This window comes from Sceloporus undulatus, chromosome 4 (assembly GCF_019175285.1).
Source record: "Sceloporus undulatus isolate JIND9_A2432 ecotype Alabama chromosome 4, SceUnd_v1.1, whole genome shotgun sequence".
Taxonomy (NCBI): domain Eukaryota; kingdom Metazoa; phylum Chordata; class Lepidosauria; order Squamata; family Phrynosomatidae; genus Sceloporus; species Sceloporus undulatus.
In genome coordinates, this window is record NC_056525.1 from 107,814,572 (window position 1) to 107,827,827 (window position 13,256).

General features: G+C 41.4%; 1 protein-coding gene across 1 annotated transcript in view; it reads left to right on the forward strand.

Moving 5' to 3' along the window:
* The window catches only part of DPYD (dihydropyrimidine dehydrogenase), a 617,920-nt gene that overhangs the window by 335,074 nt on the left and 269,590 nt on the right, over positions 1-13,256 (forward strand). Inside the window, exon 13 of the mRNA XM_042465741.1 lies at positions 463-647. Coding sequence (XP_042321675.1) covers positions 463-647 — 185 coding nt within the window. The remainder of the gene's footprint in view (positions 1-462; positions 648-13,256) is intronic.

Consider the following 13,256-nt stretch of genomic DNA (forward strand, 5'->3'; position numbering starts at 1 on the left):
GAACTGGAGGGAGGCAGGTTCATTCCTAAGATTTAAAGCAGTTGAGAATCAGTCCAGTGGTTTTATGCTGCCTGGACATAACTTTGCTCACTGTACAGGCTTCTGCAGCCTGAGTGGTAATTGTCTCCCTGTTTGTTTACATGGGACCCAAGATGGCATACAGTATGAAATTCAAACAAAATACAATTAAAAGAATATATAGCACAAAAGGCTGGATTTTTAAATACATAAATGCACCATCATATTTTTTAAAAAAGAAAAAAAATCCATATTAACAAAAAATACACCATCTTATTAAAATACTTTGTTGTCTCTATGTTACGCCCCAACCTCAAATCCTGGAATTTGCAGCTCTGTCTGCAAGTGCCTGATGCTTAAAGAGCTGTTTTAATTATCAACTACTACTCGGTCTTCTACTTTATTTTAATTTCACTCCCCTGCACCTCTTTTCTTTCAATACAGTAAAAGAAGCTCTGTCTCCTCTCAAGTTTAATAAATGGGGTCTTCCTGAAGTTGATCAAGAGACCATGCAAACAAGTGAGCCATGGATTTTTGCAGGAGGTGATGTCAGTGGACTGGCCAACACAACAGTAGAATCAGTCAATGATGGAAAGCATGCTTCTTGGTACATGCACAAATATATACAGGTGAGTTTTTGAAGGGAAACTCTTCTGGCTTGATCTTGACTTCACCTGCCAAGAGCATACTCTCCTCCACTCCCAAACTGAGTAGTCTGTAATAATAATAACAACAGCAACAGTTCAGGGGAGCCAAAGTTCACAGAGATAAATAAGTTGCAGGTCTGACAGCAGAGCTTTTAGATTTTTAATGGGAAGGGAATGATAATTAAAACCTACTCAGGAATAAAGGTATTGTTAAGTTAAAAGCGGATAAGGTTCCTGTGTGTATTTGGTGGTGCTGGTGATTTGAATGTCATTTTTATTTTGTCCACCAATAAAAATTACTTTTACTTATAAATTCCTATTTCTACCCAAAGGGGACACAACTTAATGCATAATACACTGCATAATAAAACTTACGTAGGCAATTGGAAGAAAACACTTTATAAATATTAAAAACAGCACACAGCATTGAACAGCATGGAATATTTGTTCTTTTCTTTTGAAGAATACTTGTAGCACTTGTCACCTGAGGCAGAAATTGTTATGTAGGGGGTATGACCATGCCAGCATTTCCAAAATATAAATACAAAACAAGAGCACCTGAGCAAAGAAAGCTAACTACCTGTTGACAAAGGAAGAAGTCAAACAAGAGACCCCAGGAGAAACACAAGAGGGTTCTTCCTGATGGACACTTTTTTATACAAATAAAAATAGTGTAAGGCACATGTTCATGTAGGTGAAGGAACAATTGCTTGACTTGTGCTGAGACACTGTATGACTTGCTCTATGTATGTTCTGCTGCTTTGAATAGTACTTCCTGTGGAGATGAACAAGTCATAAGACAGATGTAGGCCACTGATACAAAAAGAAGAAAAGGAAGGAAGGAAGAAAGAAAGAAACTGTAATATTTTCTCAAATATCTGAGTGGCAAAAGAACAAAACAGGAAAGAATATTAGGATATTGTGAACACTGTCTTAAAGATTGGAAGAGAAATGTGGGCACTCACTTGCCCCACTAGGTGCAGTTCTGAAAAGTGGTACTGAAAATCACATTAACTGTTACAAATTAAAAACAACATTTAATCCCCATTATAATTTTTTTTTAAAAAAAAACATACATTTCCGTTGTGTGATTTATGGGATATTATCTTACCACAATGAGGATTGTGATTAGGATATCCAGATGTCAGGGCCTGGTCTTTCTACCTAGGTTTCCAAGCAGGTGGGGATCTCATGGTGTGAGTGTTGCCTTGAAAAAAGTTTGGAGTGCCTGCTGTAGACTCTTTCATTTGACATGGTTTCCTTCTCCTGTATCCCCCCAATTCCATTCTGTTAGCACCAGGGATCAGTGGGAGGGAGCAGTCCGAATGGGAAAATATGATACTAATGGATTGCTGCTTTATAGCTGTTCTAGTTTTTAAAGTAACTTTCCCAGGTCCCCTCCCACCTTCCTCATCGTACCCTAAGTGGTTGAAGCTGCAGCACAATTTTTTTTCTTGATTTGAGGTATGTATGGGTTGCATCTTTCTTTTTAGTAAAAAACAAAACAAAACATGGCACACATGTTTTTCTTCTTCAACACTGCTTAGTAAAAAGGTAAAGAATATAATCAAATTTTCTCATTGTAGCCAAGAAAAGCTGTTTGAAATCTGTGGAAGGCATGTTAGAGACACAGCAACCAAGTAGTTGTTTTGGTGATCTGAAGGAATCAAAACTGAAGTTCTTGGCTCTTTCACAAGATATTATATGTGGTACAAGGCCAAGCACACTGAATGCCCCTGAACACCATTTCCATGGTGAAGCATGTTGGTGGCAACATCATATTGTGGGACTGCTTTTCCTTGACAGGGACTAGGAAACTGGTCAGGACTGAGGGTAAGATGGATGGAAGAAAATACAAGGCAATTATAAAGGAAATTCTGTTTCAGAATAGAAGTTTTGTTTTGTGACACTATATCTTACACCCTTCACAGTGTTTAGTATCTTGTTTAGATCACGTGGCAGCTATGTCAATTAAATCAATTTCCAGTTTGTAAAGAGCAGATGAATACTGTACATACTCGACTATAAATCGACCTCATATATTAGTCAAGGGCAGGTTTGCCATGACCCGTGGATAAGTCGAGGGTAAAACTTGGAGGTTCCTTCGGTGTGTGTATGTGTGCTCTAATTGAGTCTTTTTGCTTCAGTGTTTCAGCCTTCACTCCCCAACAGCGACGGCAGGGGCAGGAGAGGGACTCTGTTTGGTGATTACCCAGGACTCTTTCTGCTTGGCTCGAGAGAGAGAGAAAAAGTGCTCTCCCCACCACATGGGGAAATCTGAAAGGGCTGCTATTACATTACCATGCTGACCCATAAATAAGTCAACATGGGATTTAGGGGTCAATTTTGGGGCATAAATTTTTGGACTTATAGACAAGTATATATGGCACTTCTGCAAGGCACTGTACTAAGTTCATTTCAAGAACTCTTTGATGCAGAATGAAAACTTCTGTGTATCAATGAAGAAGTAATAATGGGACATATATTCTGGAAGTATATTATTTTTTACATTTTCATGTTGTAATGACAGGAGGAGAATCACATTCAGGAAAGCGTAGAAAATTAATATAATTTTTACCATTTCTCAGGAGACGATAATCTGCTGAGCAAAACCAAAGGAAGCAACCTTAGTTGTCTTTGACATGCCACAATAGTCTTTCTTTTCTTTTCCATATGTTTCTAAAATACAAAGAGAAGAAAGAGGATGATTTTGCCTCAGATGCTGCTGCCGAATAACCACAGGAGACCGTGCTGGAGGAAAGGCTACAACTTTATTAAGCAAACCATTGGTAGGGTTGGCACAAAGCATGAGGTCAAACAACCTCACGTTTGTCTGATTAACCACAACCTGGCACCCACCAGCCCTCCCTCGACCCCCTGGTACACAACAATTATCAGCTAGTCTCGCTGCTGCCATTATTGGGTAAGGTGATCGAGAGGGCGGTTGCAATCCAGCTTCAGGTGGTCTTGGATGAAACGGATTATCTAGACCCATTTCAAACTGGCTTCCGGGCGGGTTACGGGGTTGAGACGGCCATGGTCGCCTTGGTCGATGATCTCCGTCTGGGCATCGACAGGGGAAGCGTGTCCCTGCTGGTGCTCTTGGACATCTCAGCGGCTTTCGATACCATCGATCATGGTATCCTTCTGGGGCGCCTGGCAGAGGTGGGAATCGGGGGCACTGCGCTCCAGTGGTTCCGGTCCTACCTCTCCGGGAGGTCCCAGATGGTGCAGCTGGGAGATGTGTGTTCCGATGAGCGGGCCCTTATAACGGGGGTCCCTCAGGGAGCCATTCTGTCTCCCATGCTATTTAACATTTACATGAAACCGCTGGGAGAGATCATCCAGAGACATGGGGCGCGGGGTTATCAGTACGCTGATGACACCCAAATCATTTTTTCTATGTCTCCGACTAATGCAGTGACTGAGGACGGCGTCTCTCCTCTCGTGGCCTGTCCAGAGTCAGTAATGGGCTGGATGAGGGAAAACCGACTCAAGCCGAATCCAGAGAAAACGGAGGTACTCGTGATAGGTTCCCCTGGTCCAGGAATGGCGGTGGTTCCACCTGTCCTGAACGGGGTCACGCTCCCTGTGAAGGACTCCGTGCGCAGTCTGAGGGTGCTTCTTGACTCGTCGCTTCACCTGACGGCTCAGGTGAATGCGACGGTCAAGAGCACCTGTTATCAGCTTCGGCTTATTCGCCAGCTGCGCCCATACCTGGCCCAGAGGGACCTTGAAACAGTAGTACACGCTCTGGTAACCTTGAGATTGGACTTCTGCAATGTACTCTACATGGGGCAACCCTTATACCAAACCCGGAAGCTACAAATGGTGCAGAATATGGCAGCCAGGCTGGTCACTGGCATCTCCAGGGCCAGCCATATAACACCGGCATTGAAAGATCTTCATTGGCTGCCTATTCGCTTCCGGGCCCAATATAAGGCGTTGGTGATTACCTATAAAGCCCTATATGGCTTGGGCCCAGGATACCTGAAGGACCGCCTCTCCCCGTATATTCCGTCCTGCACCCTCAGAACATCTGGGCAGCAATTACTGAAGGTGCCTGGGGCCAGGCTCACCTCCACCACGAGGAGGGCATTCTCCATCGCCGCCCCGGCCCTTTGGAACACGCTGCCCACTGAGCTCCGCTCGGTTACCTCCCTGGCCCAATTCAGGAAGGATCTAAAGACCTTTCTATTCCAGCAGGCATTCCCCGCTTAAAATCCCGTGGGCCTCCCTCCTCTCCTGTGGCAAAGAGGATGGGCTAATGGGGCTTTTAGTCTGTTTAATTTTTGTAATGTATATGTAATTTTGATTTTATGTACTGTACTGAATTGTTTTTATCTGTTGTTGTAAGCCGCCCTGATCTCCTCAGTACCACCTGACCAGGAGACTCCTCCTCCAGGGCAGCTGAACCAATCATCTGCCCTGGAGGACTGGAACTCCCGGTCACTGAGCCCAGCTCCCAGAGCGTCACGGGGCAGAAGGGCCTCCCTTTCGCCCCACGCACTCTGGGGCTTGTAGTCGTTCGCTGCATCTAGTGGCAAAGCGGTCAGCCCACCGAGTCGGGCAACCGCTTTTTGTCAAGTAGAGTAAAATGGGGAAATCCTTAGGTTGCACTGGAAGCAGAAGAAACTAGAGAGTAATGTATGCTAAGGATCACAGATAACTTGTGGACTAAGCCATGGAACATGATGGTGTGTAGTTCGCTGTTTGCATAAATAATGGGGATGAAAGGGGGCCCATTGGTATCTTTTTACCAAGGTGACACACTGAAGTAGGTCGTGAGCAATAGAAGCAGAGCTTGGAAATGTTGTTGTTCTTTTAATTGGAACAGTATCCATGCCTGGTGGGGCTTCTGGATGTTGTAGTCCAAAAAAAAGCCTCTGAACACTGAATAGTTTGGGAGACTTTGGCTGTGGAGAGATGGGCCCTTTAGCACATCCTGGCAACATGCTAGGGTTGCCTTGGGGACCTTTTCCAGATGCCCCGCAACCCTAGGATGTCACCAGGACGTAATCGCTATGCGGTGCTGTATACACGGCACTCATAGCGATGACATCACTGCCGGTCGCCGTCCAGATGGGCGCGCGCTGCAGTGATGTGCTCGCGCCGCCGCAGGCAATTTGTGCCAGCACTAAAAGGAGCCACTTTTCAGCTCTCCTTTGCTTTCTGCGTAGCTGCACCACGCAATTTGGTTGCTGTGGCGCGGCTATGCAGAAAAGAGAGGTGGCTCCCAGCCGCCTCTTTCTGGCGGTCTGCACCCCACCTATATTATTGCTGAAGCATTTCTAATATCTTAGAGTCCAGCTTTACATTTCCAAGTAAGCTCTTTCCAGTGCCTGCCAAGGCAGTAAATAAGTCAAGCCATACTACAACCCACATCAGCTCAAATATGAGGATCAGGTAGCAGTACCTGAGAAAGATGGTTATTTTCACTTCCTTTGGGGGCATGTGGTATTTTTTTCTTGCCCCCAGCAAGAAAAAAAATACCACATTGTTATTTTGTTCTGAACATTAGGGAATGTTGGTTTCCCAGTGTTAAAGAAAATAATGTGTTTTATTGTAATGCAACAATTATCTTTCAATATTGACTTATTTGACATCAAAAGATAGCCACAGTGCTTACTTCTCTTGCATAGTAAAAGACATGTGGAGAGAAATCCCATTTGTATTCAGCTAAGGCATAAAGAAGGAGCTGAATTTGAGGTTGCAATACCAAAAGCCAGCAATGCAATTTTGTTAAAATGTTTAAGATGCTGCTGCCTTGGTTATCACTCTTAGGGTAATTTACAGCATGGAGATCATGATCTTTAAATTTCTCCCACCAACTCTAGTTGTGTTCATTTCAACAGGGATTGTGGCATGTGCTATAGGGCAAAAATACTTATGTGGAATTAAGTATTAGTATCTTACCACCAGCCTGTAAGATACCTTTTTAAAATTCCCTATAAGAGCCTCTGTCTACAGTACTACAGTACAGTAGAAACTGTAGAAGAAAGTTGATTTTAACAGGAGGGAAATAGGTGCTATAAGCACTGCTGGGGGCAGGATAGGTGGATATTTAAGACAGAAACATTGTTATGTATGTGGTAGAATTTGCTTAAACTTGTAGGGTTTTTATCCCCAGTAGATGGATGGGATGGAATGAAGCATCCAAGAGAATATTCCAAATTATAGAAAATGGAATATTAGTCGAACAAAATATATTTCTATTGCGTTTCACCTGAAATTAAATAAATATTTTGGTGGAACCATCAGTATTATAGTTGTGGCTTACTCTTTGATGTTTCATTACAGGTATTTTGAAGGAGAGGGGAAACCCCTCCCCCTTCCATATTCTTTTTAGGATTTCCAGTATAATAGGGTGGGAAGAAAAACTTTCTACAGTCAGCCCTCTGTATCCATGGATTCTTTATTCATGAATTAAAATATTTTAAAAGTATATATATTCCAAAAAGCAAACCTCAATTTTGGCATTTTACACAGGGGACACAATTTTGCTATGCTATTGTATTTAATGGGACTTGAGCATCGACAGATTTTGGCTTCCACTGGGGGCGGGGGCTTGGAACCAAACCCCAGTGGATACCCAGCAGATACCAAGGAGACACTATATGTTAAACCTACCATAATAATATTATTTTCTGCATTGAAAATACTGTTTCCTGCACAGAAACTATTATTTTCTATGCAAAATGACAACCTGCAATTTTTGTGCAGAACAAATCTTTGATTGCAAAAAGGTTTTGAAAAATGCACAGTTTGAACAGTTTTTCTTGGAAAGAGAACAAAATTGCTAAAATTACTTGTTAACTTCCTTTGAGAAGAAAATTAGTGAAAGAGTTACATGCCTACCACTCCCTCACCTCCTTCTTGTGGGTGGAATACAGGAGATGTTAGAATGGCTATTATAATGGCTCTTTTTTCTTCCATGGTGGGAACAGTAAGGAAGTGATGCTACTACCTATGTAATGGGGAGGTTGGGTGGCTGGTGGGCTGTGATGTGTCCCAGGACATCTCTCTCTCTCTCAATCTGTGTGTGTGTGTGTGTGTTTGTTTGTTTGTGAGGGGAGTCCACCAGGACTGAAAAATAGCTGTAATGTCCCATCTGCAAAACAGAATGGTCTGTTCTGTGGGGGAGCCATAGCAGCAGAGGGTGAATGGGATTTTCCTAATATTCCAAGAACTCAGATTCCCCTCAGATCTCAAGAGATATGCATAGGGATTGAATGTCAATTATCTGAGATTATCACAGACTGTTCCAGAGGTAAGGAGGCTTGCAGTTCATTGACAATTATATTTCCACTAGGTGTAGTTCCCTTTTCTGAAACTAGATTGATTAGACTATCCGATAAATTCTGGTTAATTGTCTTTGCTGCAGAGGGGTTTGACTTAAGACATCTCCTTTTCTTAATCTTGGGGGATTGTGGATACTTGGTGAATTTAGAAGGATTAAGAGTTATAAATTGCAAGGACTCACTTTGATAGTCATATGATTAGGAGAAGTTTGAGTCAATGGAATGAGAGGATCTGCTAGGTGGTCCACTGGGCGTTTGGGAGACATGAACATTAAAAGGATCAGATCATCATCCTCCTCCTCACCAATGCGCTGTTTGAGTCCATTTTTAGGTTGTAGCAAAAGCTCAAGTAAGGAGCAGCTAGTGGGTAGTAAATCCTTAATAGTCTTAGTTGCAGTTGTTACTGACATCAGCATAGATTTAACAGCATCGAGTCTGTTTAATATTTGCTTTTGTTCCTCGCCAGAAAGGGAGCCAAACATCTCAGCCGTTTTTCCATCATCATCAAGGAGACTCTCAGGGATTGATATTGTCCTCCTGTCATCCTCATTGGAGTACACTTTCTGGAGAGGAACTTCATGTCTTAAGTTGGACTTAAACAAAGGCTGGATATTGGTATTCTGGAAAACACGTACTGGCATGATTGAATATTCCTTAAATGAACTCACCTATTGGCAAAAATTGCATAAAACTTCTGGAGGTCTGACAAATTTAATTTTCCTGGATTCCTTTAAATCCTCTTGGGAAATTTCCATTCTTAAGAAAATAAATGAGCTTGGTCTCAATAAAAATGAAATTTTAAAGCTCGACGCCGATAGAGCTAAATCTACTATTAAACAAAAAAATCCTAGAAGCAGAAAGATACATGGACTCCACTTCCCTCTCAAAATATGTCATGTTCAGTGCTCAAGTTTTGGTCCCCTCCCCAGCTCCATATCTGTTCCATGTTACCCTCCCGAAGTTTAGAAGGGCTCTAACTCTGGCACGTTTCAATGTGTTGCCCACGGCCATGTTGGAAGGTAGATTTAAAAAAAAACACCCTTTGAATTTCGTCTTTGCCCATGTGGCTCAGGCGCTTTTGAAACCAATGAGCATGTTTTCCTTTATTGTCAATTCTATAGAGACATTCGTCACCAACTGATTAGCCCACTACTGAGTAAATTCCCAGGCAAAACTGACTCCTTTTATTTACGCCTCCTATTGGACAACAATGATTCTACAGTATCCCATAAGGTGGCTAAATTTTGTTACATTGTTTGAAAACTGCACCCTCAACTGACATATAGTCATTTTATTACCGTGTAGAAAGAATACTGTACACGTACAGTCTACAATCAGTTTATATTTTAATTTGTTATTGTTATATTGATATGTTGCTTGTGTGATTTTGTTTTTATACTGGTCAATGACCGAATAAATTGTATTACATTACATTATATATGCATAGGGAGTGGTGCTTGTTCAAGGGTTAGCAAGGTCCCATGGGAGTTGTCTAGGGCCTTTTGGGCATCAGTATCTTGAATTTAGACTTCAAGAGTATTGACAGCCATTGCAATTTCTTTAAAAACAATATTAAATATTTTCTATAGGATCCTCCTGTCAGCAGTCTTGGTGCTGCATAAGGCACTAACAGCAACCTTCCTGTCATCTGAAAAAGCATCCTGATGAAATATTGGTTTAAAATAGCAAATGGATGCAAAAGATGCTGGGATTTAAATTAGCCCTGAGACCTGAATTATATTTATTAAATATGATAAATTTAGAAGACAAAAGCAAAAGATAATATAGAGATCCAGTAAGTCATATGATTACAGCTGTAAGTCAATAAGATAGTGACTAATATGGAATGGGATGGATGGAGAAGGTGATGAATTTAGTGGAACTAATAAAATGGACTAACTTAGTAAAAAGTAACCCAATAGAAGTTTTCTTAAAAACACGGAAACCTTTTACAGAGTATGTAAAACAGCAAAGAGGGGATATAAGTATTATAGGACTTGACATATAGGCAGTTATTTTTTGTTTAGGAAAGAAATGTAGGTTAATGGTAGAAAAGCTAGATAATATAAATAATAGATAACAATAGACAGAAAAGGAGATATTAGGCTAATTAATTAGGTCACAGTAAGAGAAAAACAGGAAGTTGTTTTAAAAGAGGCATGTCCAAAGAAAAATGTGTTGTTGTTTGTCTATGTGTATACATGTGTTTTATTATACACACACGACCCTATGTAAAAAACATTGTATTATCGGATTTAAAAGATACTAGTGTCTGACTCAATGTAAGGTTATCTCTGTCCAGAAAGGGCTACAGCTGGCAGGTCAAATGAAGCTGGCCATAGGTGCTCACAAACATGACATTCAGAGATAGAGTTGGGCAGATGGAGTATTTCCATGCTATGCACCCTCTTGTTGAAGGAAAGTGCAACCCCCAGACGCAAAAGTTGTTTACCCAGCTCCCAAACTTGAGAACTACCAATCCACAGAGCCTCTGGACTGTCTGGGTTCAACTTCAGTTTGCCAGCCCTCATCCAGCTCATAATAAAATTCAGGCACAGCCTAACTCCAGTGACAAGAAGTAGAACTGACTATCGTCAGTGTCACTCCACATTTCAAATGCGCTCCCCCAGCTGCTCTATATAGAAACACATCACTCAGCTTAGTAGCTATAGGATTGCAAGAAGTGCTCACTGTCATTCTCTGAAACTGGCACAATGGCAAAGCAGTTTAAATGTCACTTCAGCAACTTTAAATTGAATGCATAAAGCATCTAACCAAAAATGTCCAAATACAGGATTCTGGCCAGTGTCTTCCTAATCACATCCCAGTGACTTTGTGGGAGGGACTGTTTCAAGTATATTGTCTACGTTGTCATCTTATTGAAGCTGAAATTAATTGAAGAAGCCTTATTAGATGGAATGCTGGACACTTCCCCACACACTGTGATGACTGTGATGTTCCAAGTCAACCATGGAAGCCATAACGACCTGAAGAGACCTACTCAGGAGAACCCCACTTCTGTGTGGAATACTTCTTTCACATACCCAGATCTTTCTTGGGAGCTCAATTTTTCCAGGTAGTCTTTCATTAACACATTTTACAAGACCAGTGAGAGACCAGCATAATCTGCCTTCAGAACATGCTTGTGTAATCTCCCCTGCATAGTTGATGGTGTCTGTCATGGCAAACACATAGCAAATGCCTCTGCTGGGTACAGATGAATCAGCCATTTGATTCTAAATACACCATTTTTTCTTTGATAAATGTCTTGTTGGATCTGGATCCGCATAATAAAGCACAAGGTTCCACTTAAATTGGAATATAGTAGAAGCACTGGAGGAAATCTGACAACTCATAGCTTGTCACTTGGAATTTTAGATCAAGCCGGCTTAATATTAGAGTGTTTCTGTTACCCTTTGCAGGTTTTGAGGGAGCTTATTCGACCTTACCATCTCACCATGAAGCTAATGGGAAAAGCCTTGCAGCAATCTTCACAGGAAAGTTTCCAAATGTCAAGTGTCATCTTTCCAGCTGCTAGATGAATGGGTAGCCACAAGGCATTTATTTGGGTGTGCGGCCTCAGTAAAATCTGGTTGCTGTGGTGCCAATTACTATAATTTGGCAATTGCTTTGTCAGTATTTGTACCACTTGCAATTTGAGCCATTGAAAACAGGGGGCATTATTTTGGGACAGTTGTAATTTAGAGGCAGGTCAAGGCTACATAGCATTTTCTTCCTAGTAGGACAAGGCTATTGCTCTTACTTTCTTTCTCATCTACATGTGCAACTTTCTTCGGTCATGCCCTGACTATTGAAGCCTCTGCAGTTGCGAGATATATAGAGATTTATAGATACAGATAGATATATTCAGAAAGCAAATTAGAATACTCTTGAGCCTGCAGAATGACACACACTTGAGCCTGCCGTCTTCATCAACTTTTCACATTATGGTTTGTGTTTATGATGTACCGTTAGGATATATTGTTGTATGCAAGTATGCAACCCATAGATTATTTCTGGAAAGTATTACTAACAGCTACCAGTTGAATATCCCACTGAAAAATTGGATTGACACAAAAGAAAGGGCTAGAAGGTCTGTCCCTTTAACAAGTATTTACACATCCCTTTTCTGACAAAAGCCAGCGTATTAAAAAATTTCCTGTAGCTTAGGTTTCAGCTTTTTCTGCCATTCCTAGAATTACCTTAACCTGTCTCTATTTTTATGTTTTAACAAGGAAATGTTCTGAAGGAAGTTACTTTCTTTCTGAAAAAACTAGCCATCTTTTCATTTCAATACAAGAAGATGCTTACCTAGACCACTAGTGAGGTGATACTTCGCCCTTGCCTCACATCTTAAGGCAGGGTATTTTTTGTTTTCTGACAGCTTGATGCAAGCACATCATCTGTATTTCTGCCTTCAAGCTTCCTACAATGATCTCTGAAGGGTCCAGGGAAGTTCAGATATGTCAGACATACAATGGTGAGCCCTTACAACATGGCTAGTGTCCAGAGTCTGGGATTTCAAACAGTATGGTTGATATAAAATCACATCTTTTTACTTGTATCTTTTATTTTAAATAATAATAATCTTTGAGGGAAGGGCATTCTTGGTGGGATCAATTGATTTATAAGTATTTATGCAAACGTGAGCAACTAACTCATGATTTCTTTCCTTCTGCCTGTCTGCAAGCCTTTCTTTTGGTGGTTTTCCTGAATTACCCAGCAGGAGGGCATGTGTGTCTGTTTCATATTCAAGTAAAAAGGAAACATATTTATGCTGGCTACATTCCAGCATGTCCCCACCACATATGTACATGGATCAGACAGTTCACTTCAACATTTCTCCTTTGCTTTTCCTGCCCTGACTCCGGGTGATCTTTGAACTGTGGATAGTGATTGAAGAAACCATCTCTTAAAAAAAGAAGGCAGGCAACATGGGCCATCACTGCACTGTTCCTTCCTCCTCTGAACGCCCATCCAACTCCGAGTGCTCATCCAATATCCACAATGTTATGACAATTGAGATGCCTTAATTAATTCCCTTCAAGCCATGCTCAGTCTCATTGAGGGCAGCACTGTTTACGCAAAATGAACAATTTTCTTATAAAACAAAGTGCACAAACTTTTATTTCAAGCTCAATCGTATTCTCCCAGATTACTGATTCTGCTTAAAAGGGGAGTGGGGTCAGTCAGAATTGGCAGTGGCATCAGAAGAGGTTATGGTCTTTGGGATGCATCTCCACCTCAGCCCTGGAAGTTGCCAACCCCTCCTGTGAAGCCATAGGCACAT